This window comes from Melanostigma gelatinosum (genome assembly GCF_949748355.1).
Source record: "Melanostigma gelatinosum genome assembly, chromosome: 19".
Classification (NCBI taxonomy): Eukaryota; Metazoa; Chordata; class Actinopteri; order Perciformes; family Zoarcidae; genus Melanostigma; species Melanostigma gelatinosum.
Window position 1 is genome coordinate 22600033 of NC_136652.1, and position 22500 is coordinate 22622532.

Here is a 22500-nt window from a genome sequence, read left to right on the forward strand (position 1 = left end):
AGATTCACATCTAGGTTCAGGTCCGGATTCAGGCTCCTAGCAGCGCTTTGATTTTCATCCCGAGGCTTTTATTGTGAAGTCCTCCGGTGTGGTGTCGGTGCGCGTTGACGCAGCGGGTGGCCGCTGGTGCGTCAGGAGGAGACAGAGATGCCATAACAGCAGCAGCATCACCGACCGTTCAGTCTGATCCGCTTCCTGTCGGTCCGTGGACCCGGACCTGGATCCGCTCCGCCCCGGGACGCCTCTCATGCTTTGGCCGCATCGTAGCGCGTCAAATCCGGGTTTTAATCGGAGGAGAGAAGCGGCGCAGCGGCGGCAGCATCTGGAGCGGAGGTAAGATATGGAGGAGGAGGAGGAGGAGGAGGAGGAGGAGGAGGGCAGGGCGTGGAGGAGGGGACCGGTCTGTCTGTCCGCTTATCTCTGTGTCTCACTCTCCGGTTGTCTGTCTGTCATCCTGTCTGTCTCTGTCCTCCGGTAACCGGCTCCTCCTGTCCGGCCTGCAGCCGAGGATGAAGCGCTGAGGCCCGGCGAGATTTTTATGAGAGCCGCTCCTGTGTGTGTGTGTGTGTGTGTGTGTGTGTGTGTGTATGTGTGTTAGGTGTGTTGATGATGATGTCACAGACATGAACAGGTTAACTGCTCCAAGGACACGTCCTGTCAGGTCACATGTGTACATCTCTCTTTATACATATATAAACATATAAATGTGTGTATATACATTCATATATTATATATATATGTATATATACTGTAACAGTCTATATATATTTATATATGTAGATCTCTCTTTATACATATAGAAGTATATAAATGTGTGTATACACGTTCATATATTTATAATATATAAAAGTACATATATGAAAGTATATATATAAAGTTTGTACCTACGGGCTCTAACACGACGTCGTTCTAACTCTGAGATTAACAAACAAACTTTTCTTCTCTGGTTTCTGAGGATAAAACGTGTCTCACGTCACTCACCTGTCTGCCTCCATTTCCCAGGATGCTCTGGGGTTTCCTAGCAGCCCTGTGAAGATGAGTGTGACATCATGGTTCCTGGTGAGCAGCTCGGGGACTCGACACCGGCTCCCCAAAGAGATGATCTTTGTGGGCCGAGAGGACTGTGAGCTGATGCTACAGGTGATCATGTTCTGCTCACCAGACCATCACTGCTGGTCTGGATCTAAAGGTGTGAACGTGGTCTGATGTGGTTTGTCTCTGCTGGTCTGCATCTAAAGGTGTGAATGTGGTTTCATGTGGTTTGTCTCTGCTGGTCTGGATCTAAAGGTGTGAACGTGGTCTGATGTGGTTTGTCTCTGCTGGTCTGGATCTAAAGGTGTGAACGTGGTCTGATGTGGTTTGTCTCTGCTGGTCTGGATCTAAAGGTGTGAACGTGGTCTGATGTGGTTTGTCTCTGCTGGTCTGGATCTAAAGGTGTGAACGTGGTCTGATGTGGTTTGTCTCTGCTGGTCTGGATCTAAAGGTGTGAACGTGGTTTCATGTGGTTTGTCTCTGCTGGTCTGGATCTAAAGGTGTGAACGTGGTCTGATGTGGTTTGTCTCTGCTGGTCTGGATCTAAAGGTGTGAACGTGGTTTCATGTGGTTTGTCTCTGCTGGTCTGGATCTAAAGGTGTGAACGTGGTCTGATGTGGTTTGTCTCTGCTGGTCTGGATCTAAAGGTGTGAACGTGGTCTGATGTGGTTTGTCTCTGCTGGTCTGGATCTAAAGGTGTGAACGTGGTCTGATGTGGTTTGTCTCTGCTGGTCTGGATCTAAAGGTGTGAACGTGGTCTGATGTGGTTTGTCTCTGCTGGTCTGGATCTAAAGGTGTGAACGTGGTCTGATGTGGTTTGTCTCTGCTGGTCTGGATCTAAAGGTCTCTGTTGTCTCTTTTGTCTTCTGACAGTCTCGCAGTGTTGACAAACAACATGCCGTCATCAACTACAACCCGACGACCGATGAACACCTCGTGAAAGACCTGGGGAGCCTGAACGGGGTGAGACAGGAAGTACAATCAAACACAGGGAGTCACACTGTTACATTACAGTCAGCAACCAATCAGCAACCAGACAGTTCACCATAAAGTAGTCCCTGCTGGGGCCTTCTCTCTAGTGTCCACCAGGGGGCGACTCCTCTGGTTGTATAGAAGTCTATGAGAAAATGACTCTACTTCTCTCTTGATTTATTACCTCAGTAAACATTGTAAACATGAGTTTATGTCTCAATCTCTAGTTTCAAGTCTTCTTCAATACAGCATGATGTTCATTTAGTACATGATGGTCCATTTAGAGCAGGGGGGTCAAACTCTTCACTCTGGGGCCACATCAGCATCACGGTCCTCAAAGGGCCGGTTGTGAATGTAAGACGGTGTAAATGTAACGACTCCTAACATATTTAGTTTAGTTTCCCGGGATATCTGTGACTTCCACAACACGTACTAAGCAGAAATAGGTTATTGTTTCCATGGTTAATGGGCGGACAGTTGAACGGCTTTCAGGGCGATAAGCCCCGCCCCCTTTCCGGGCGTCCAGTGTGAATGAACACAAATAGCCCCGGCGAGACCGCCGGCGCGAATGGCTCAACTCAACTTCTTTTTTATACTCAAACATCTCCATGACTTATTGAGTGCCGTAATAATCGCGCGACACAACGAATCGATAATGAAATTCGTTGCCAACTCTTTTAATAATCGATTTTCATCGATTTTATCGATTCGTTGTTGCAGCGCTACAGACAATTGGAACAGCAGCTTACTTGATGACATCACCACCTCAGCTGGTCTCATGAGTTTAATCCGTTTTTGTCTGTAAAGTATTTTTACAATCAAACTAAATATGACAACCCTGCTGTTTTCGTTTTCATTTAAAATCAAAAATGATATATTATTATTTACATATATATACATACATACAATTATATATGTATATATATGTGACTATTATTGTGTACTTTGTTTTTAGTGTATTGTTTTTATATACGATGATTTTAATGTAAAGTGTCTTTGAGTGTGATGAAAAGCGCTATATAAATAAAATGTATTATTGTTGTTATTATGATATATATACATATATAAATAAATATATGTATGTGGATCAGATCCCACTAGCAACACCTCACATCTCTGAAATCGTCGGAGCAGATGTTTAAATTGGCTGAATCTTGACAAACCGACCACAGATTTGGTGCTTAAACAACTAACTTCTCGTCTCAAAACATCCTAAAATTACTTTCTGTGATTGAACAACAGTAGTATTTAGAAGTTTCAACTTCCAGTTGTGTGATTTCTCCTCCGCCATTGTTTCCTGTTGCTGGTGCAAAATGCATTCTGGGATATTTGGCTGTCCCAAGTCACCTCCGATGCATCCCCGGTAAAATGGGCGGAGCCACATCCGGGCATGAGGACTGTGTTTGGCTCGATGTGGACTTTGAATTGGAACAGTACTTGGGCTGAGACTGATGACGTTTCAGTACAGAGAAGTACGCATGTTGAGATCACTTGCTGAAATCCTCTTTCTGGGTTGTTGCATCTCCTGTCCACCTGTTGTGATCGTTTTAATGTCGGCACACAGACAACATGCTGTCTCATCACTTCGACTTTCTATCTCATAATTTCGACCATGGGGATATTTTTATTTTCACATCTAACTTTTAATTTTTGTTAAAAAAAAAAAGTAAAAAAAACTTTTTTCTTTCTTTTTTTTTTCTGGCGGATTCGTGGGCCACATAAAATGACGTGGCGGGCCGGATCTGGCCCGCGGGCCGTATGTTTAACACCCCTGATTTAGAGTCAAACAGACCATAAAGCAGGGGATGCTTTAGGGCGGGGCTACACTGTGATTGACAGGTCTCTACGTCACTCCTCCTCAGTCCATATATGGTCACTTCCTGTTCACTGGTTGATAAAAACAAGATGGAGACATGATCAAAGACCTGGAGGCTTCAAAACGTCATGGATTTGAGCTGTAAATATATTTTTATAATAAATGTGACTGAATTTATTTTGTGTTGTTTGACGCAGACGTTTGTGAACGACCTGAGGATTCCTGATCAGACCTACATCACCCTGAAACTGTCCGACATCATCCGCTTCGGATATGATATCCTTCAGACACCATCAGTGTGTGTGTGTGTGTGTGTGTGTGCGTGTGCGTGTCTGTTTTATAACGTCAGTACGTTTCTTAACATCTTCTTCACATTCTCACGTCTACGTTTTGGAGAAAAGTCAACACAAAGTCCCAGAGGAGGCTCTGAAGGTGTGTGTGTGTGTGTGTGTGTGTGTGTGTGTGTGTGTGTGTGTGTGTGTGTGTGTGTGTGTGTGTTAATAATTAGGGTTTGATTGTTGTTTCAGCATGAGAAGTACAGCAGTCAGCTGCAGATGAGTCTGAAGGCTTCAGAGAAGAAGAAGACGGAGCTAGAGGACGGAGCCAAATCAGAGAAAACACAGAGTACAAAAAGTACACAAGGTACATCAAAATACTGTGAAGAGTACTACAAACGAGCTAAGTTACAATAGCTTCGTCCATGTTGGACTCTACAGCTGTCCGTCCAATCGGAGGTCAGGACTAATTCTTAATAGTGTGTGTGTGTGTGTGTGTGTGTGTGTGTGTTTCAGAGGCTCCGGTGAGTCGGCCCACTCCTCTGTACGGTCAGCCATCTTGGTGGGGAGAAGAGGATTATGGAAATAAAGTTCAAACCAGTGATGAACCTCATGCAGGTAAAAAAATACTTTATCATATTATATATATATATATATTAGTGCTGGGCAAGTTAACGCGTTATTATCGCGTTAACGCTTTCATTAATTAACGCCGACAATTTTATCGCGCGTTAACGCAGGTTTTTCCTTATTGTTATTAGTAAAGTGCGTTGCTCACTGGCAGCGGTGGAGGAAGTCTTCAGACTGTGTTGGTGCAGCGTGTGGGAGGAGTTTAGTTAAACTAAAGCAACACAAGCTAACATGCTACAGAGAAGTTTAGATAAACTAAAGCAACACAAGCTAACATGCTACAGAGAAGTTTAGAGAAACTAAAGCAACACAAGCTAACATGCTACAGAGAAGTTTAGATAAACTAAAGCAACACAAGCTAACATGCTACAGAGAAGTTTAGATAAACTAAAGCAACACAAGCTAACATGCTACAGAGAAGTTTAGAGAAACTAAAGCAACACAAGCTAACATGCTACAGAGAAGTTTAGATAAACTAAAGCAACACAAGCTAACATGCTACAGAGAAGTTTAGAGAAACTAAAGCAACACAAGCTAACATGCTACAGAGAAGTTTAGATAAACTAAAGCAACACAAGCTAACATGCTACAGAGAAGTTTAGAGAAACTAAAGCAACACAAGCTAACATGCTACAGAGAAGTGGAGACAAACTGCAGGTGAGTGTTGTGGAAGATGTCGGTCTGAGGAACGTTCTCAAGCTGCGTTCACGTCTCGTTTGGTGTGAACGCAGCTTTAGGATCTCAGCGAATGACGTCACGTATGAGCCTCAAGACGCACCGTCAGCAGAAGAACACACGAGTTGTGTAAAAGGAGAGGACGACTAAAGCCACGCGTTACAACCAGCAGCAGCTGCTGCTCTCACTGGAGACTACTGGACATCACTGGGTCACCTTCATCACCTGAGTTACAGCATCATAGTTCTTTGCGCATAAACAATGAGATTAATCGCGATTAAAAATTGTAATCGTTGCCCAGCACCAGTTTATATATTATATTAATATGTTTTCAGTTTTGCTGTAATATATCACCACATCAACAGACAGGTTTAAGTTGTTATTGTTATAAAATTAAGACATTTTTCATCAGTTTTAGTCAAACGTGTTTGTTTTTTCTGTCAGAAGTTCAGAGAGACGCTTCGTTGGTGGATCCGGACTTTTCCGGATGTTTGCTAGACTCCCAACCAAAGACCGCTTTCCCTCCGTACCAGCGTGAGCCGAGCTACTTCGAGATTCCCACCAAGGACTTCCAGCACCCCAAAACATTGGGGGCGGAGCTTCACGAGATCCCCACCAAGGACACGGACACGCCCAAAGCACCGCCGCCCCCCCCCACCCCGACCCCGCCCGTGGTTCAGAGCCACGCCTCCTTCACCATCGAGTTCGACAACTGCATGCCCGGCAAGATCAAGATCAAAGACCACGTCACCAAGTTCTCCACCCGCCAGAGGAAGCAGCAGCAGGCGCCGCCCAACAGCAGCGCCATCACATCAGCCACGCCCACAGATGTGATGTCAGCGGAGAGCAAGGTGGCTGATTGGCTGGTTCACAGCGACGTCAGCATGATGAGAAGACGTCCGACGTGTGAAGATGTTTACAGCACCAAGAGTGACCTCGCCATCAACATCAAGACGCTCAGAGGTCAGAGTCGTCTTCAAGGAACAAGGCTGTTTTTAATGTAACATGTTGATTGATTGATTATTGATTGTTTTCTTGTTGTCAGGTCACCATCATGAGGACGGAACCCAGAGTGACTCAGAGGACCCGGTTCTCAAAGGAGGGAGGAGTAAATCTCACCAATCCACCCAGTCGGAGCAGTCGGAGGTGTCACAGCAGACGGTCCAATCAGGGCCGCTCCAGTACTCTCCAACCAGACCGGCCTCACCTGTGGCCCCTGAGAGGCCCCTGTCCCAGAGTCCTCCTCAGGACCGGTCCCCGACCACAGAAGAGTCCAAAGAGGGGCCCCCCGAGCACCTCACCCAGCAGGCCTTCATCATCGAGTTCTTCGACGACAACCCGCGCAAAAAGCGCTCGCAGTCCTTCACGCACAACCCGGCTCATGCCGACTCGTACTCCACCCTGAAGGCCAAGCTGGAGCGGCGGAAAGGCGGCGAGAGGCCAGCGTCCGTGCACGGCCACCTCCCCCCCACCCAGCTGGTGACGGTTCCCCTGAAGGGCCAAGGCCACGGTGGCCCCCAGAGGTCGAGCTCTCTGAAGAGGGAGAAAACTGAGGGGGAGGTGGCCTCCTCTGGTTCCTCTTCTCGATCCTCCTCGGGTGTCGGCATCAGACCCTTCGGCAGCGTCGGGAAGAAGTCCAAGCTCACCCAGGAGTTCACTGCTGAATTCCTGAAGGATTCTGTCCGACATGATTCCTCCCCAAAGAGGGACAAGATGTCCCCTCCCCCGATGTCTGCACCGCCGGTGATGGTGTCGCCTCCTCATGCAAGATTTCCTTCCCCCCAAGAATTTCCGGCTCCTTCCTCAGTCTCCTACCCCACTTCCCCCTTACAGCCTCCGGCGACGTCAAAGTCCTCGATCCCCACCAACGCTGCTACTGTCCAGACCGCTTCTCCGGTCCACTCCTCTGGGCCTCCCATGTCCCCCATGCTGCCCCTGGGCATCTGTGCAGGAGACCCCAAAGCTTCCCAGAGGATGATGAGGAACGAGGAGGACGACAGCCTGAGTGATGCCGGGACCTACACCATCGAGACGGAGTCGCAGGACAAAGAGGTGGAGGAAGCTCGCAACATGATCGATCAGGTGAACTGACGGTGACCTCAAAGTGTTGTTGAAGCAGCTTTCATGGTTCATACTGCTGATGTAAAAACTTTCCTTTCAGTTCTGAGTAGAGAGAATATTTACTTGTGTAAAAGTGAAACAACTCCCTGAACATTGACTCTTAAAAAGTTGCTTTACATTGAGACAGTGAACAAACAGGACTGTATGGAGGCACTACTGAAGCTGTTGTGTTGCTAACATCAGTAAAAGACACAAACAAACATCCCTTTAGAGTGTCTTTGTTGGGGGTGGCGGTAAAGACCTTATCTGTGTTATAATATCCAAATAAGTGACCAAACTACGTCTATACTTCCCCTTCAACTCGTCAGTCCACAATCAAATTGCCGATATAAACATGGTCTGAACTGCAGAAAAGCTTCTGTAAATTTAACTGAGAACCATTTTCATGTGAGGTGCCTGAATAAAAAGTGTATTTCTAAATCGATTCAGGGATGCATGAAACCTCTTTTCCTTGCTCCTTCCTGTTGCCGTGATCCTGCCCCCCGTCCTCATGCATGCCCTGTGCTCTGACAGGTGTTTGGTGTCCTCGACTCTCCAGAGTACAGTGGTGTGAACACAGGAGTGTATAGACCTGTAATAAATGATGGCAAGGATGAGCAAGCTAATCTGCCTAGCGATGGTAGCACTGTGGAACCGTTGCATGGCTTTATCCCAGCTGCTATCAGCGGCCCCCCAACAGGCCCCATACAGGTAAAAAAATCAGTAAAAACCGAATCAGAACCTGGAAAAAAACACCTGTGTAGCATGTTCTGATCCCAGTGCATGAAGTCTAGTGTTGTTATCTAGTGTTGTTATTCCCTCAGATTCTCCTGGTACATTATTTACTCTGTCAGGTCATGTAGGACTCTTTGGTCCCACGTCTCTATCGTCCGGTAAAGTTCATGTTGTTTTGTTTTCTAGGTTCCATCAGCAGGTCTGGAAGGACCCAAGTGGGTCTCCCGCTGGGCCAGTCTGGCAGACAGCTATGCTGAACCTGGTTCCACTCCGCCTCAAGGGGAATGTCTGGAAGGTGCGGTTTTATTTCTGTCTATGCAGTATATCAGAAGATGATGAGTTGGGTATCAAACCCAAATACTCTTCTACCTTCTATTAATCAGATAGCCATATCTAAAATGATTCTTTTTGACTAATTCTAATATTGACACTGGAAAAGTTGAACAATGCCAATAATGCTGAACTTTAAAAGCACAATCCCTAATTGCTGTAAAGCACCTTTTGACCCCACATGATGGGCTTTCTAACATGGACTCCTGTGATCTGTTTTTTGGATATATATATATATAAAATTTAATTTGAGATAACTGAGATAACTTTTTTTTCTAGATTTGCGCTTCATGAGCCGGTCAATGGGAAATTACAACTACGATAACTCTGAGTCGGAGTCCAGCCACAGCTCCAGAACCAGAAGGCTGCTTCCCCAGGTGCCTCCAGAGAAGCTGGATAGTGTTACCCCAAGTATCCTGATTCGCCACGAGCCTTACCAAGTCCAGGAACCTCTGGACAGAGTCTCCGGCCCTCTCCGCCCACAGGACTCCACCCTGCTGCGCCTGTCCGTTCAGGATGATGTGGACCCAGACAGCCTGAGTGACGCCAGCCGCTCAGATGACGGGCTTGTTCTGGAGAAAACAAAGAATAACCAGGCCAGAACTGGATCTTTGTCTCCAGGGGCCGCTGGTCCTCTGTTCATGGGTCCAGAGAAAGTGTCTCCCCCCTCCAAATCCACCTGTTTCTACATTGGTTCTGAAGACAGTCCAGGCAAACCTGACCAGGCCCGGAGCCCGGTACAGTCTGAGAGGGCACGCGAACCCCCGGCAAAACCTCCCCCTACCACCGTCCTGATCCGACACCTGAGTGGACATGAACCCAGGAAGGCCGGTGTCAAACCCAACAGCTCTGCTCCAAACCTCCAAATACAGGACAAGGATTCTGTCCCCACTAAAGACAGCTGCATATCATCCATCGTCCGGCAGGAAAGCTTCACCAAAGACCGGCCCAGCGACACCGTCCAGATGAAGAAGCTTCCCCACATCTCCAGCCACCCGTCCATCAGAGATATGGAGCAGAGGAGGGAGACCATCCAGGACCCGCAGTCGTTCCTTCAGGAGTCCTCTCTGGACTCCAAGTTCCCCTCGTCTGGCTCCGGTCGTAGCTCAAAGAAAGGAGGCTCCTCTACCCACATGGATGACTCCCTCTCTGCTGAGTCAGATGTGGACACGGCGAGCACCGTGAGCCAGGTGAGTAGCAAGAACGTTCCGATCGGCTCCGCTTCCAAAAAGCGTACCGCCATCAGCAGCCTTCAAAAGGAGAAGTCTTCTTCCAGCCCGTCCATCCAACAGAAGGGACGACAACTCTCTGCCCGCGAACGTCTTTCTGAGAAACGCCGAAACCAGACGACGATGGATGCATCAAGCAAGGCAGAGGCAGCGAAGCGCTTCCAGATGCGCCGCAGTGCGGGGAACCGTGGATCTCTGGATCTGTCAGAAGGCAAGCAGGGTTCTTCTGGTCAACACTGGACCGAAACAACATCATCTGACCATGAAATTTCCCGTCCTTCCAGCCGGAGCAAGAAACTCATCGCCCCTCTTCAGAAAGAAGACAATGGACAGACGCCCAAAACGGCAACTCAGCAGATTTTGCCGCGGTCCAACAGCCTATCGGCACCGCGGCCGACCCGGGCCTCCATGCTCCGCCGAGCACGCCTGGGCGAGGCCTCGGATAACGAAGGTGCCGAGACCGACCGGGGCTCCCAGAATTCGGACCATATCACTGCGCCGTCCAAAGCGTCCGCCGATGGGAAGAAGTTGTCCAGGCTGGACATCTTAGCGATGCCCAGGAAGAGAACCGGCTCCTTCACGGCTCCCAGTGATACCGAGACGTCCTCCACAGGGCGCTCCGGTTTCTCCAATCGAAACTCTGAGTCCGTCGTCGCCGCCCGGAAGACGTCTGTGGGCGACGCTCGCCAGGTCTCTAGCAGAGGGGGTGGAGCTCTGGGGAAGCAACCGCTGACCCGTACTCGGTCCAGCGGTGCCAAGTACCCCACCACCGGTGAGTCCTGGCTGGATTTTAATGATGTAGACATACATCCTCTTTTCATCTGCTTCTCCTCTTCAGGATCTGATGGTCTTATTGTGGGTCTGTCCAATGTCATTTCAGATTAAACTTAGTCTTACAAAATACATGATATATTATGTAAATCAGGATCTAAAGAATAAGTTGTAGTCCAATCTGAAGAACATTTAATGTGTTTTTATGCAGTAAATTGTCAAACTACTTTCCTGCTACATCAGGGATTCATTTAACCGAGGCTTTGTTTCAGTATTCTGTTGGTGGAAGCCAGCATCAGTTTCTTACGTTCTGTCATGTTTGGAATAAAGATGCGACTCTGAATCCACGTATGAACCCATATCCTGGCGGTAATCACGAAAAAATGCCAAAGCAATATTAGGACGTTATAGATTCTTTGCACTAAAAATCTCATGAGAGTGGTGATCAACGATGGCGATGCCTCCATCCACAGTTCAGACATCCAGAGTTGCATCACATTCAGGAACTACAATTCAACAGCTAAATTCATCAAAAATCCCAAAGTTCTTCCTTCTCCTTCCATCAGTGTGAAGCTCTCAGATTGGATGTTTTCTCAGTTTAAACTGGTGATTTAACAGAACTGAGACAGTTTGAGCTTCTTCAGTAAAATTAACCTAAATCTCAATGTTTCCAGGTTCCCGTCGCAGACAGAAGGGCTCAGACTTCTCTTCATCCTCTGAGGAGGAATACGAGACGAGTGGAGGAAATCCCAGAACCAAACGCCCCTCCCATCCCTCCACTTCCTCCCAGACGCCTTGCCACCGGACGGCCGCCACCCGATCCAAGTCTGTCTCTCCGGAGACGGAGGATGAGGACCAGAGCGAGGTGGACCCGTATCAGAACTGGTCCACGCACAGCGCTGAGATCGCCAAGTAAAATAGAAACAATGACTCTTACGTTGACTTAACAGAGTAACTCTGGTAAACTGGTCTTTCTCTCACAGTGCATCCAAACCTTTATGTTTTGTGTTTCCCCTGCAGGCTCAGTCAGGACCTGGCCAAAGATCTGGCCATCCTGGCGAAGGAAATCCATGATGTTGCCGGGGACGGAGACTCGCCGTGCTCCGGCATGGGAACCGCCACCTCACCCAGCTCGCTACCCAACACGCCGGCCTCTACCATCTCTGCTAGGGAGGAGGTGGGACATGCTGCACACCACTAAATGTCCACTACAACCACCACAACCACTAGAACCACTACACCCTCTACAACCACAGTCAGTCAGTAACTGTGTGCTGCTGTTCGTGTGTTCCCAGTTTAAATAGGTAGACAAACATGTTGCCCTGTTTGTGTAGTTCGGTCCATCATCTCTATGATATTCCAAACATCAAAGTGTGAGGAAACGTTTCTCTGCGGTTGAGTTCCAGGTTCCAGGGTGATTGTCTGGAGCGTCTTCATGCTTTGGATGCGCATGATTTAGATAGTATACATATAAAGTATACATCTATCTATCTATCTATGATTAATTTCTCTGTTGTGCTGCACAGAGACCATCTTATCCATACTTCTGTGGGGTTGGACCATCTCAGGTGTCTTACTCTGACTCATCACTGCTCCTGCAGTGTGATTGGTTCCCCTCCCATCACTGATCCTAACACTCCCCTCTCACCAGTGTTTGATTGTTCTGAAGCATTTTTTGTTTTAGTTCGGTATAAAAGATTATTAACCACAAAACTCAAAACAATCCAAGCTGGACTCATTCTGCAGGATCAGGGTGTGAAGTGGCAAACAGGTGTACCGGTATGACAACCCGACCCAAACCTACAGGGATCTACCGACCCGACTCTACCCGACCCGACTCTACCCGACCGGACTCTACCCGACCAGACTGAACCCGACCGGTCTCTACCCGACCGGTCTCTACCCGACCGGACTCTACCCGACCGGACTCTACCCACCTTTACCCAACCCCATTCTACCTGACCGGACTCTACCCACCTTTACCCAACCCCATTCTACCTGACCGGACTCTACCCACCTTTACCCAACCCCATTCTACCTGACCGGACTCTACCCACCTTTACCCAACCCCATTCTACCTGACCATACTCAACCCGATTCTGCCCGACCAGAATGTACTCTAACCAACTCTATCCGACTCTTAATATTTTAATTTTAGCATCTGACTGATTTAGTGACTGTTGGTCTTCTTTGTAAAACTAGTGGTTCAGCAAAATACAAGCTTTAAACAGTCTGCAGGTTTTTAAATGCTTCTACAAACAGTTATTATCTACCTGACTCTACTCTACTCTACCTGACTCTGCTCTACTCTACTCTACTCCACCTTGCTCTCTAACAAATGTTGTAGTTCATTACCATCTGTTAGTATAATAGTAGTAGTGGATGGGGCTCTACTCTACTGTAGTGTGTATATATATATTAGTGCTGGGCAAGTTAACGAGTTAATTTGGCGTTAACGCATTCATTAATTAACGCCGACAATTATTTTATCGACGTTAACGCATTTTTTTTTATTTTGATAGTCCATTGCTCATTGGCAGCAGAGGAGGAAGTCTTCAGCAGACTACGTTGATGCAGCGTGTGGGAGAAGTATAGTTAGATAAACTAAAGCAAGACAAGCTAACAAAAGCCACAGAGAAGTGGAGACAAACTGCAGCTGATTAGTAGCGATTAGTATCGATTAGTATTGATTAGTATTCGCATCGCGTTTGGTGTGAACGCACCTTTAGGATCGCAACGAATGACGGCATGTATGAGCCTCAAGAATGAGCTAAGAAAGTTAGCGGAAAGATTAATGTGAGACAACATCCGGTTTCTTCAGCCGAACATCCGGTTTTCAGAATAAGATATTTCAGAATAAGATAACAACGTATGAATTATATTCACATGAGTATACACAAGTATAAAACATGCTACCTGCACCTAATACACCTAAATTGTGCGTAAAGTGTCTTTATTCTTTGATCGCTGGGTCACCATCATCACCTCGGAGTTACAGCATTATATTGATCAGCTGCATTCGCATGCTCTGACTGTCATGAAGACAGACATTTTTGCTGAAACGTGCTGAAACATGTTATTCCTGTTACACAGCAGTGGAACGTTTCACATACAGTCACACACTGAGCACAGATAGTGAAGAGATAGAACTGCTGCTTTGTAAAATGACTACTGCTGTTAAAAAGCACCTGATTTGTTTTAATAAGTGTTTGCAAACCAAATGTTATTGCCCTTTGTTCCTATAGCAGTACTTTTAAAATAAAATTGCACAATACACTACTTTTGAATTCATTATTGAACTTTGCAATAACAATGCGATTAATCGTGATTAATCGCAAAAAAGCCATACGATTAATCGCGATAAAATTTTTTATTGCCCAGCACTAACATATATTTATATATATATATATTATATATATATATATATTATTTATATATATATATATTATATATATATATATATATATATATTAGTAGTACTGGGTGGGGCTCTCCTCTCCAGCAATGAGAAAGGAGTAGTTATTCGTGTCATTTACATTTGGTCTCTCACTCTCACATCTTTATTGTCAGTCTGATTCCTGCTCAAATTGATTTTGTGCTTTCCATTGACTCCCATTGGCCTGTACCATTAATTAACTGGTTTGACTGGTTTTGGGACAGTTCATGGCACTAGATCTGGTGACCCAGTAGGACCCTCCTGCACTCCTAAACCTCCCTGTTATGGTTACACGCTGTATCCCAGCAGAACTAAAATTCACTGCACATGTCGCCCTCCACCATCAGCTGCATGTTGACTTGGTGCATGCGTTCACAGAGCACTCGCCGGATCAATAACCAATAATCAGTGGGTTGGATCTCTCTTTCCAGCTGGTCCAACGTATCCCAGAGGCCAGTTTAAACTACCAGAAGGTTCCTCCAGGTTCTGCTGTCGTCTCGGACCTGGACGCTAACATGAATGAGCCGGAGCCCGGTTCTAAGCAACGCCGTCCGTGGAACCGCGAAGAGGTCACTGTTTAATCCCCCGAGGTTCACACTGCAGCTCGGCTCTGTTCTAATGTGCACAAGATGCTTTTTAAATGTGTTGATCATTATTATTGATTAACAGAACTGTGCAAATACAAATCATACAAAAAAAGTCCACAGCTAAAATGTTTTCAGCTAGCTTCTCACCTGCTGGTATCTGGCTGGTTTTCACTACGTTAGTCTAGTGCCCCTAGAGGCCGAACTGATCATTACAGCCACAATGTATTCTGAAGTCTTAGTGGAGCGACACATCTAGAGGTGAAAGGTCATTGATTTGTTAACATCTACAGGAGCAGGAATGGGATCAGTACACCTTTACTGATCCCATTCCTGCTCTTGGAGAAGGAGCTAGCTAGTTGCTAGCTGATGTCCAGACTCAGAGTTCGTCACCAAAAAGGTAAAATAACAATAATAATAATAATTTCCTGAGCCTGGTGTGAACATTTCTTAAATCCATCAAACTAAAAGAGACTAATGCAGTTAGTTTTGGTGTGCTGGGAAATCAGGACGTAAACGTCTGTGGACATCGGTGTTTGATGTCACGTTTCTGACTCATCGGGTTCCTTTTCGTCTCTGAATGAACTCCGTCAGGTGATTCTGGACAACCTGATGCTGAATCCAGTGTCTCAGCTGTCTCAGGCCATCCGGGAGAACACGGAGCAGCTGGCCGAAAAAATGAAGTAAGGGAGCCCTTGACAATGCTAAACTTTCAGAATGAGGTCCAGTTTTTGTGGTGGTCCAGGTCTCTACATGAAGTGGTCTGCTGTGGTTCTGTTCTCAGGGTTCTGTTCCAGAACAAGGCCGATGTCTGGGAGGAGATCGAGGCCAAGATCAATGCTGAGAACGAAGTCCCCATCTTGAAAACCTCCAACAAGGTTCTTCTCTAAACTCCAGAACTCTACACTATTCAAATCTGATCTGAGCGCAGCTGGAACCTTTCCTGTTTCTTGTTGCAGGAAATCACTTCGATTCTGAAAGAGCTGAGACGAGTCCAGAGGCAGCTGGAAGGTGATTTATATCAAACGCTATTTAACCTGGTTTTATATCTGACGTTATTTAACCTGGTTTTATATCTGACGTTATTTAACCTGGTTCTATATCTGACGTTATTTAACCTGGTTTTATATCTGACGTTATTTAACCTGGTTCTATATCTGACGTTATTTAACCTGGTTTTATATCTGACGTTATTTAACCTGGTTTTATATCTGACGTTATTTAACCTGGTTTTATATCTCACGTTATTTAACCTGGTTTTATATCTGACGTTATTTAACCTGGTTTTATATCTGACGTTATTTAACCTGGTTTTATATCTGACGTTATTTAACCTGGTTTTATGTCTCACGTTATTTAACCTGGTTTTATATCTGACGTTATTTAACCCGGTTTTATATCTCACGTTATTTAACCTGGTTTTATATCTGACGTTATTTAACCTGGTTTTATATCTGACGTTATTTAACTTGGTTTTATGTCTCACGTTATTTAACCTGGTTTTATATCTGACGTTATTTAACCTGGTTTTATATCTGACGTTATTTAACCTGGTTTTATGTCTCACGTTATTTAACCTGGTTTTATATCTGACGTTATTTAACCTGGTTTTATATCTGACGTTATTTAACCTGGTTTTATGTCTCACGTTATTTAACCTGGTTTTATATCTGACGTTATTTAACCTGCTTTTATGTCTCACGTTATTGAACCTGGTTTTATATCTGACGTTATTTAACCTGGTTTTATATCTGACGTTATTTAACCTGGTTTTATATCTGACGTTATTTCACCTGGTTTTATATCTGACGTTATTTAACCTGGTTTTATATCTCACGTTATTTAACCTGGTTTTATATCTGATGTTATTTAACCTGGTTTTATATCTCACGTTATTTAACCTGGTTTTATATCTCACGCTATTTAACCTGGTTTTATTTCTGACGTTATTTAACCTGGTTTTATATCTCACGTTATTTAACCTGGTTTTATATCTCACGTTATTTAACCTGGTTTTATATTTCACGTTATTTAACCTGGTTTTATATCTGACGTTATTTAACCTGGTTTTATATCTCACGTTATTTAACCTGGTTTTATATTTCACGTTATTTAACCTGGTTTTATATCTGACGTTATTTAACCTGGTTTTATATCTCACGTTATTTAACCTGGTTTTATATCTCACGTTATTTAACCTGGTTTTATATCTGACGTTATTTAACCTGGTTTTATATCTCACGTTATTTAACCTGGTTTTATATCTGACGTTATTTAACCTGGTTTTATATCTGCCGTTATTTAACCTGGTTTTATATCTGACGTTATTTAACCTGGTTTTATATCTGACGCTATTTAACCTGGTTTTATATCAGACGTTATTTAGCCTGGTTTTATAGCTCACGTTATTTCACCTGGTTTTATAGCTCACGTTATTTAACCTGGTTTTATATCTGACGTTATTTAGCCTGGTTTTATAGCTCACGTTATTTCACCTGGTTTTATATCTGACGTTATTTAACCTGGTTTTATATCTGACGTTATTTAACCTGGTTTTATAGCTCACGTTATTTAACCTGGTTTTATATCTGACGTTATTTAACCTGGTTTTATAGCTCACGTTATTTCACCTGGTTTTATAGCTCACGTTATTTCACCTGGTTTTATATCTGACGTTATTTAACCTGGTTTTATAGCTCACGTTATTTCACCTGGTTTTATAGCTCACGTTATTTAACCTGGTTTTATATCTGACGTTATTTAACCTGGTTTTATATCTCATGTTATTTAACCTGGTTTTATATCTCACGCTATTTAACGTGGTTTTATATCTGACGTTATTTAACCTGGTTTTATATCTCACGCTATTTAACCTGGTTTTATATCTGACGTTATTTAACCTGGTTTTATATCTGACGTTATTTAACCTGGTTTTATATCTCACGTTATTTAACCTGGTTTTATATCTCACGTTATTTAACCTGGTTTTATATCTGACGTTATTTAACCTGGTTTTATATCTCACGTTATTTAACCTGGTTTTATATCTGACGTTATTTAACCTGGTTTTATATCTGCCGTTATTTAACCTGGTTTTATATCTGACGTTATTTAACCTGGTTTTATATCTGACGCTATTTAACCTGGTTTTATATCAGACGTTATTTAGCCTGGTTTTATAGCTCACGTTATTTCACCTGGTTTTATAGCTCACGTTATTTAACCTGGTTTTATATCTGACGTTATTTAGCCTGGTTTTATAGCTCACGTTATTTCACCTGGTTTTATATCTGACGTTATTTAACCTGGTTTTATATCTGACGTTATTTAACCTGGTTTTATAGCTCACGTTATTTAACCTGGTTTTATATCTGACGTTATTTAACCTGGTTTTATAGCTCACGTTATTTCACCTGGTTTTATAGCTCACGTTATTTCACCTGGTTTTATATCTGACGTTATTTAACCTGGTTTTATAGCTCACGTTATTTCACCTGGTTTTATAGCTCACGTTATTTAACCTGGTTTTATATCTGACGTTATTTAACCTGGTTTTATATCTCACGTTATTTAACCTGGTTTTATAGCTCACGTTATTTCACCTGGTTTTATAGCTCACGTTATTTAACCTGGTTTTATATCTGACGTTATTTAACCTGGTTTTATATCTGACGTTATTTAACCTGGTTTTATATCTGACGTTATTTAACCTGGTTTTATATCTGATGTTATTTAACCTGGTTTTATAGCTCACGTTATTTAACCTGGTTTTATATCTGACGTTATTTAACCTGGTTTTATAGCTCACGTTATTTAACCTGGTTTTATAGCTCACGTTATTTCACCTGGTTTTATAGCTCACGTTATTTAACCTGGTTTTATATCTGACATTATTTAACCTGGTTTTATATCTGACGTTATTTAACCTGGTTTTATATCTGACGTTATTTAGACTGGTTTTATATCTGATGTTATTTAACCTGGTTTTATATCTGACGTTATTTAACCTGGTTTTATATCTGATGTTATTTAACCTGGTTTTATATCTCACGTTATTTCACCTGGTTTTATATCTGATGTTATTTAACCTGGTTTTATATCTGATGTTATTTAACCTGGTTTTATATCTGATGTTATTTAACCTGGTTTTATATCTGACGTTATTTAACTTGGTTTTATATCTGATGTTATTTAACCTGGTTTTATAGCTCAAGTTATTTAACCTGGTTTTATAGCTCACGTTATTTAACCTGGTTTTATATCTGACGTTATTTAACCTGGTTTTGTATCTCACGTTATTTAACCTGGTTTTATATCTGACGTTATTTAACCTGGTTTTATAGCTCACGTTATTTAACCTGGTTTTATATCTGACGTTATTTAGCCTGGTTTTATATCTGACGTTATTTAACCTGGTTTTATATCTGACGTTATTTAACCTGGTTTTATAGCTCACATTATTTAACCTGGTTTTATAGCTCACGTTATTTAACCTGGTTTTATATCTGACGTTATTTAACCTGGTTTTATATCTCACGTTATTCAACCTGGTTTTATATCTGACGTTATTTAACCTGGTTTTATATCTGACGTTATTTAACCTGGTTTTATATCTGACGTTATTTAACCTGGTTTTATATCTGACGTTATTTAACCTGGTTTTATATCTGACGTTATTTAACCTGGTTTTATATCTGACGTTATTTAACCTGGTTTTATATCTGATGTTATTTAACCTGGTTTTATAGCTCACGTTATTTCACCTGGTTTTATATCTCACGTTATTTAACCTGGTTTTATATCTCACGTTATTTAACCTGGTTTTATATCTGACGTTATTTAACCTGGTTTTATAGCTCAAGTTATTTCACCTGGTTTTATAGCTCACGTTATTTAACCTGGTTTTATATCTGACGTTATTTAACCTGGTTTTGTATCTGACGTTATTTAACCTGGTTTTATATCTGACGTTATTTAACCTGGTTTTATATCTGACGTTATTTAGCCTGGTTTTATATCTCACGTTATTTAACCTGGTTTTATATCTCACGTTATTTAACCTGGTTTTATATCTCACGTTATTTAACCTGGTTTTATATCTGATGTTATTTAACCTGGTTTTATATCTGACGCTATTTAACCTGGTTTTATATCTCACGTTATTTAACCTGGTTTTATATCTCACGCTATTTAACCTGGTTTTATATCTGACGTTATTTAACCTGGTTTTATATCTCACGCTATTTAACCTGGTTTTATATCTGACGTTATTTAACCTGGTTTTATATCTGACGTTATTTAACCTGGTTTTATATCTCATGTTATTTAACCTGGTTTTATATCTCACGCTATTTAACCTGGTTTTATATCTGACGTTATTTAACCTGGTTTTATATCTGACGTTATTTCACCTGGTTTTATAGCTCACGTTATTTAACCTGGTTTTGTAGCTCACGTTATTTAACCTGGTTTTATATCTGACGTTATTTAACCTAGTTTTATATATCACGTTATTTAACCTGGTTTTATATCTGATGTTATTTAACCTGGTTTTATATCTCACATTATTTAACCTGGTTTTATATCTCACGCTATTTAACCTGGTTTTATATCTCACGCTATTTAACCTGGTTTTATATCTCACGCTATTTAACCTGGTTTTATATCTCACGTTATTTAACCTGGTTTTATATCTCACGCTATTTAACCTGGTTTTATATCTGACGTTATTTAACCTGGTTTTATATCCCACATCATTTCACCTGGTTTTATAGCTCACGTTATTTAACCTGGTTTTATATCTGACGTTATTTAACCTGGTTTTATATCCCACATCATTTCACCTGGTTTTATAGCTCACATTATTTAACCTGGTTTTATATCTCACGCTATTTAACCTGGTTTTATATCTCACGCTATTTAACCTGGTTTTATATCTCACGCTATTTAACCTGGTTTTATATCTCACGCTATTTAACCTGGTTTTATATCTCACGTTATTTAACCTGGTTTTATATCTCACGCTATTTAACCTGGTTTTATATCTGACGTTATTTAACCTGGTTTTATATCTGACGTTATTTAACCTGGTTTTATATCTGACGTTATTTTACCTGGTTTTATATCTCACGTTATTTAACCTGGTTTTATATCTCACGTTATTTAACCTGGTTTTATATCTCACGCTATTTAACCTGGTTTTATATCTGACGTTATTTAACCTGGTTTTATATCTGACGTTATTTTACCTGGTTTTATATCTGACGTTATTTAACCTGGTTTTATATCTGACGTTATTTAGCCTGGTTTTATATCTGACGTTATTTAACCTGGTTTTATATCTGATGTTATTTAACCTGGTTTTATATCTGACGTTATTTAACCTGGTTTTATATCTGATGTTATTTAACCTGGTTTTATATCTGACGTTATTTAACCTGGTTTTATATCTGACGTTATTTAACCTGTTTTTATATCTGACGTTATTTAACCTGGTTTTATATCTGACATTATTTAACCTGGTTTTATATCTCACGTTATTTTACCTGGTTTTATATCTCACGTTATTTAACCTGGTTTTATATCTGACGTTATTTAACCTGGTTTTATATCTCACGTTATTTTACCTGGTTTTATATCTCACGTTATTTAACCTGGTTTTATATCTCACGCTATTTAACCTGGTTTTATATCTCACGTTATTTTACCTGGTTTTATATCTCACGTTATTTAACCTGGTTTTATATCTCACGTTATTTTACCTGGTTTTATATCTCACGTTATTTAACCTGGTTTTATATCTCACGCTATTTAACCTGGTTTTATATCTCACGTTATTTGACCTGGTTTTAACTTACACATTAAATCTCTTTCCCGAAAACAGCAGAGAAAATTATAAATACAATTTTTTTCGGCACAATATGGGACATAAAACAAAGATTACAAACCTAAAGTATTAGTACGCAGAGCCTCTTTTTGCTGAGCTCGGCTAACAAGTCTTTGTGCTAAGCTAGGCTAACCACTATGTGTGCTAAGCTAGGCTACCCCCCTCCTTGTTGTACCTCTTGATGTTGTTGTGACTCTGGTGGACTGAGGTGGAACTTGTTGGACCCGGTCTTGAATGTGGTCTTCCTTCTGTTCTAGTGATAAACTCCATCGTGGAGCCCGGAGGTCTCCAGACCGTCGGGACGCCGTCTCTCGTTCAGACTCGACCGACCTCCAGAGACAAGAAACCCGCCGCCAAACCCCGCGTTGCCCCCCCGACCTCCAACGCCAACACAACAAGCACCAAAAGACCACCTCGTGGACCCGGCGGGGCCCACTACATGGCCTGAAACCCCCCCCCCCCCCCGTAGCACCTGTGGACCGTAGCCATGAATCCACATGGCCCCGCCTCTTTCCAGTGATCAGCTGACCAGGTGACCGGCTGTCCCATGTTCCACACTACATACAGATAGTACTCAGTACTACACTTGTGTCATAGTGTAAGTTTTAGTACACAAGGACTCCATGTGCTCATTTTACCACCACACACAATATGTCTCCCTCTAGTGGTGAGGAGGCAGACTGCAGCCGACTGGATCTGAGTTTCGACTCAGCTTGTACCTTCTGGGCTCCTGTAGGCTTCATGAAGAGGACCTGGTCTCTGTAGATATGAAGGACTCATACAAACAGAAGTTTAACAAGCAGACACACGAGAACTCTGTCTAAAATAATCAATGAACAAGATTATCAAGACCCTTCTAGCCATGTGCTCCTGATCCTCCTGGGGGGTCCCATGGTGGTCCTGGACCCTGAGAACCCTTTAAGACTGAAGAGCTGCTCCGAGCCCCCTCATGAATGTTGAAGTAACCTTTCCCAGATAGAGAGACCAGGTCCTCCTTCTGGAGCCAGTCTCTAGGAGTCTATAGGGGGA

General features: G+C 42.8%; 1 protein-coding gene across 1 annotated transcript; it reads left to right on the top strand.

Annotated features, from left to right (window-relative positions):
- Nucleotides 1–316: 316 nt before the first annotated feature.
- On the top strand, nt 317–21919 carry cep170bb (centrosomal protein 170Bb; the record flags this gene model as incomplete). The annotated part of the gene is made up of 20 exons (XM_079291463.1): nt 317–333; nt 1023–1140; nt 1906–1995; nt 4018–4116; nt 4202–4252; nt 4348–4462; nt 4612–4713; nt 5845–6363; nt 6446–7482; nt 8035–8211; nt 8422–8530; nt 8845–10566; nt 11240–11477; nt 11586–11742; nt 12092–12133; nt 14433–14570; nt 15180–15268; nt 15370–15463; nt 15545–15596; nt 21729–21919. Exons 2-20 carry the CDS (start codon nt 1036–1038, stop codon nt 21917–21919), a joined length of 5127 nt encoding a protein of 1708 aa, XP_079147589.1. The 5' UTR covers nt 317–333; nt 1023–1035.
- Nucleotides 21920–22500: the final 581 nt, after the last annotated feature.